The 5,268-nt window shown below is 41.7% G+C and overlaps 1 protein-coding gene across 2 annotated transcripts in view; it reads right to left on the reverse strand.

The window, feature by feature from the left end:
* EDEM2 (ER degradation enhancer, mannosidase alpha-like 2) overlaps window positions 1–4,912 on the reverse strand; it is a 25,524-nt gene extending 20,612 nt beyond the window's left edge. Inside the window, exons 1-3 of one of the 2 annotated variants that reach the window (XM_006881470.1) lie at window positions 4,706–4,912; window positions 4,372–4,482; window positions 2,453–2,492 (exon numbers count right to left, since the gene is read on the reverse strand). In XM_006881470.1, the coding sequence (XP_006881532.1) occupies window positions 2,453–2,492; window positions 4,372–4,482; window positions 4,706–4,812 (258 nt within the window). In that variant the 5' untranslated portion in view covers window positions 4,813–4,912. The remainder of the gene's footprint in view (window positions 1–2,452; window positions 2,493–4,371; window positions 4,483–4,705) is intronic. The other variant, XM_006881471.1, reaches the window with a different exon arrangement.
* Between the last annotated feature and the right edge of the window lie 356 nt (window positions 4,913–5,268).

Here is a 5,268-nt window from a genome sequence, read left to right on the forward strand (position 1 = left end):
AGCTTGAACTTGCATATGAGTAATTGGTGGTCTGTTCCACAATCAGCCCCCGGCCTAGTTTTCACAGCTGATATTGAGCTTCTCCAGCGGTTCCTTCCGCAGATGTAGTTATCTGATTCCTATGCATACCATCAGGTGAAGTCCATGTGTATAACCTGCGTTTGTGTCTCTTATAAAATGTATTTGCAACGAATAAGTCATTGATCTTGCAAAATTCAATCATTCTATCTCCAGCCTCATTCCCGTCACCAAGCCCATGTTTTCCGACCACTGATTCTTCTTCACTAGTCCCAACTTTTGCATTCCAGTCACCCATTATTATCAATGCATCTTGATTGCATGTTCGATCTATCTCCGACTGTAACAGTTGGTAGAAATCATCTATTTCTTCTTCTTTGGCTCTGGTTGTTGGTGCATATATCTGAATATAATAATATCCTAGTTTGGCTTTTACACTGGACATCTGTTGTCTTCAACCTTTTCCTATCACATTCATTCTTGTGGGAAACACTGCAAGTTGATTGGATCAATATGATTTCCCAACCTTGCAACTTCCCTCCATAGAGACAGGAATCCATTTGCTTGCTTTCTTAGCCTCCTCTGACGATTGTGTTACCCAGCTATGACTCTTGAGTAGTCTACTGGGAGTTCACATGAACTGCCAAAAGAACAAACAAATATTTTTTGAAAGGCGTGTAGTAATAATACTTCGGGTAGTGAATAGTGAGACTTCATCTTACATACTTCAGATATGGCATCAGAAAGAGCCATTCCTGGAGAAAGACGTCATGCCCGGCAAAGATGAGGGCCAGTAAAAAAGAGGAAGACCTTCAACAAGATGTACCAGCACAGTGGGGGCAATAACAGGTTGAAGTACTGAAGAGATTATGAAGATGGCACAGAACTGGATGGTGCTTTAGTGTGTTTACAGAAGTCACTATGAGTTAGAGCAGATGCCAACACCACCTAACAACAACATTCAAGGTCCTCTTTGATTTGGACTCAATCCACCTTTTTGGCCATTTCTCATTGTTGTATCTTCATCTACATCAGGAGAACTACCACTCAGCTTTCTGCCGACTATTTTATCATTATTGAACATATCCACTAGAATGTAAGATTCCTGAAAAGGAGGAAAATATCGAAGTCTTCACCATCCACAAGGGAGCTCCACTGCAACCCAAAAGCAGGCAATTTAAAATCACCAGCTGGTCTTAGAAAAAAATAGGCAATTTCTTCCTGTTTGAAAAATCCATTGGAGGTCCAGCTATGAGTTGATTCAGATTCAGCGGCACATAAAAACAACAAACCACTACCAGATACATAGGTTTATCACAAGGTTTTAATTGAAGTTATAGAGTTATCAAAATACTATGTAAATAACAAGCAGTACAAACCCATTCAGTGCAATATTAGAAGACAAACCTAGTGATTTATTTCTAAAAGGTCACAAATTTAAAATCTATGGAGCAGTTCTTTTCTACACACATGCAATTAGGGACTTTTCCAAATTACTGAGGAGTAATGATGTCAGTTTGAAGACTAAGGTGCATCTGATTCAGGTCATGTCCTTTCCAATCATTTACTGTGCATCTGAGAATGGACAATGAATAGGAATGACAAAAGAAGAATGGATGCGTTTGAGCTGTGGTGTTGGAGAAGATCACTGAATATCTCACGGATCGCCAAGAGAACAAGCAAGTATGTCTTGGAGAGAGTGCAGCCAAAGTGCTCTTTGGAGGCAAATATAATGAGGCTTTGCCTCACATACTTCAGGCATGTTGCTAGGAGGGGCTATTCCTTAAAGAGGGATATGATACTCAGAAAGGTTGAGAGTCAGCAAAGGAGAGGAAGAACCTTGACCAGGTGGATTGACATGGTGACTGCTGCAATGGGGTCTAGTGTGACATAAAGTGTGAGGATGGCACAAGACAGGACGAGGTTCAGATCTGTTGTTCAGAGGGTGGCTATGAGTCATACCTGACTCGACAGCACATAACAAGAACAACAATATCACAGTTCCATGTACATAAAAGGCAGTCTAAAAAATGTTTGCTAAATGAATGAACCTGGATAAGCTGGAATTCCTCATTTCCCCCTATCTAACAGGGTAACCAGGGAGATCTGGTGGCCTAATGGTTTAGGGAGTTGTCCTGTGAGCCCAAAGGCAGGTGGTTCAAATTTCCAGCTGCTCTTAAGAGAAAGAGGGGCAATTTCCTCCTGTGTGATTTCTAGCCTCTGAAAAACTGCTGAAAGGTCAGCTATCAGTCAGTTCTAACCTGGCAATGAATCAGTGAATGAACTGGGAAACTACAGCTTGAGGGCTTGGAATCACAAAGCTAAAATAAAAGGCTGGAGAGTAGAATTTCTTTTTCATCTACAGTCAAGCTCTCAAAAGAAAGATGTCAGTTATATAATGGTGGAGACGAAATAGTAAAAATGAGATACTTACCAGCAAGGTGTCCAAAGCATCGATCAGAGTCAGAGAAAAGCTGAAAAAAGAAAGACATTGCAGCTGCTTAGTAAGAAAATCAAACACCAGATATTAAGGTTGCCCCAGAAGAGATCCCAGAAACTAGTAAGCGAAGCACAGCGACACCACTTCCAGTCACAACAGAATAAAAACCAACAACCTCTGACCCACTTAATGCACCTGGTGTATCTCAATTTTAATTAAACGCTAGTCTGTAGTCCCTGTTGGTTCTTCTCTGCCATGAGGAGGCAGTAGAAGATTATAGCTAAGAGTGTAGGCTTTTCAGCAACTTCACGTGTAGGCATTTATTCAACAATGGACAGAGCTGTAGGTTTGAAGATACTCATATTAGTATTGCTTAGGGGCAGGGAGGAAATTATGCAACAATGAATGAATGGAAAGCCAAGTTTTTTACAAACTTTCATTAATATCACAATTTTAAAAAAAAAAATAGTAAAGGGCTAGAAATAGCCCAAATGACCACCAGTTGAAGTGTTAGTAGAGTAGCTCCACTGTCATACATGCAAACTGTGAAAAGCCATGAGCTTGTCAGAAAGATTGTTATCAAGAGAGCTGATAGAATTACCAATATGATGTTAAACAGCACAGAAGAGACACCAGATTTTAGAACTGGCAGTAGAGTACATTTCTATCTGCATTTTCGGAAAGCAACGAAAAGAAAACAGGTCAGTATTTTTAGAGTCAATGGTGGCAAAAGAGATTAACTACAAGCAGGCAGAAGAAAACTTTTCAGAATGACAGAAACATTCCATATATTGACTGATGGTTACCATACACTTAAATTGGTACATTTTATGATATGTAAATTACACCTTTAAAAAAAATCTATATATCTTTATAGGGATAACTGTGTGTATATTCCTAAATACTGTACCAGCAGAGAGTATTTCTTGAAGGATGCACAAGAAATTTAATACTGGTTGGAGTTTAAGAGTATGGGAGATATTTACTTGTATCTGATTTTGTACTGTTCGTATTTACTATCTGTATTGCTTCTTTTCAACAACAACAAAAAAAAAGAAAAACAAAACCAAATATATGTCCAAATTTTCTTGAGTTTACCTAACTTCTCTAATTCTCAGTACACAAACGTGTAAAACAGAAATAATGACATTGAACTCCTAGGAATATTATGAGAATGAAGTGTGATAATTCAAGCAAAACAATACAGTGTTCAATCAATGTCAGCTTCAGCTAATGTAATGATGCTTCACTCAGCAAGCAAGACGGAGAATTGCAGGTCTCATGGATTTTTATTCCAGTACAAGTCAAACCATTAGGGAGTTAACTTAAAAGAGTAACATCAGAGAGTAAAAAATGTTGCAGAGAAAATAAATGACTCGTGAGAGTAACTTGTAAGGGGTGGGTGGCTGGGGGAACAGAAGCTTAGAAAGTGGCATTTTGCCCTGAGATCCAAATGACAACGGACAGTCAGGGATGTGAAGATAATGGGGGATATGTGTTTCATGTTTAGGGAACACCAAGTACAAAGCCCTTGGGTTTTGATGTCTAAGTGCGTTGCATTCTGTCCTGGGCCTCAATGTGTCCACCTGTAGTGGCTGGGTTTTCTTACTTCTTGCAGTCCTTTCAAGATATTCTATGACTCTAGAAATTTGCCCAACTCCACACAACTGCTAGGGCTGGAGCTGGAGCTCTAGGATCCATTTCACCAGGTTTACGCAGGGCTTTTATTATTATTTTCGCGACAGGAAACTGTGCAAGAAGATCTCTGGATCCTTGCACTGCTGGTCTGAACTGGTGGTAGCACGATCTCGTTTAGATCAGGGCATTTTCAGGAGGGACTGGTGAGACTATCAAGCCCCGCCAGCCTAGACTGTGAGACCTAAGCCGTCCCCTTTCCCCTCCACTCGCACTACCTGCCCCAGGTGTCGTGCCCATCACAGGTGAGTGGTCGCAGTTCATCGTAGGGAAAGGCGTTCTCCAGGTAGCTGTCGTAGGCGTGGTAGAACATGGCCTTGACTCGATCTCTGGTTGGAGGAACGAGAAATGAGGCAAGGGGGCAGAACACCAAACCAGATGGAGGAAAGGGACAAGACAAAGTGAAACGTAGGAATCACACCACCTGCTTTCTGCCAGGAGCCCTGAAGCGGGTCCAGGCAGGTGGAAAAAGTAAAGGACAGCGTCTGCTCTTCCCACACACACCCCCCCCCCCCCGACTATAGAGGGTCAGGGACCCCAAGTCCCTTTCACCTGTAGTGGGCAGGGTCCGGTGCGGTGCCATCAGGGCCCGGCGCACCATGGTGCAGGGACAGCAGTGCGCACAGAAGACCGATCGAGATGAGCAGCCGGAAAGGCATAGAGCTCGTGTCCTTTTAGTGCCGTAGCGGCAGCAGCAGCCACAGCAATTCACTCATTCTGGGAGCCACTGCTGGGTCTTCCGGGGATCCACGCCACTGCGCTTGCGCGCCGAGAAAGTAAGTACTACCTTCCGGACTACAAGCTCCAGAATTCAATGGGCACAACAAGCCGGGCAAAAAGCATCCTGGGAAATATAGTCTCCGAATCCCAGATCAACGTGTCTTAAAGACAGTGGCTATTATTGTTACTATTTTTTTTATTGTTACTATTTTTAACTCTTGTTTTAATAACAAGTTATCCATTATTAAGCGCTTATTGTGTGCTAAAACCTACAGAGTACTTTAAATACATTTTCTCATTTTTTCCCGAACCACCTTATTTGTTGAGTACTTGAATATAAAGATGGAAATCATTAGGACTACTTATCCTCAGTCTTTCTTTACTTTTTATTAGCA

The sequence above is a fragment of the Elephantulus edwardii genome, unplaced genomic scaffold (assembly GCF_000299155.1).
Source record: "Elephantulus edwardii isolate Elephantulus edwardi_28Jun2011 unplaced genomic scaffold, EleEdw1.0 scaffold00015, whole genome shotgun sequence".
NCBI lineage: Eukaryota > Metazoa > Chordata > Mammalia > Macroscelidea > Macroscelididae > Elephantulus > Elephantulus edwardii.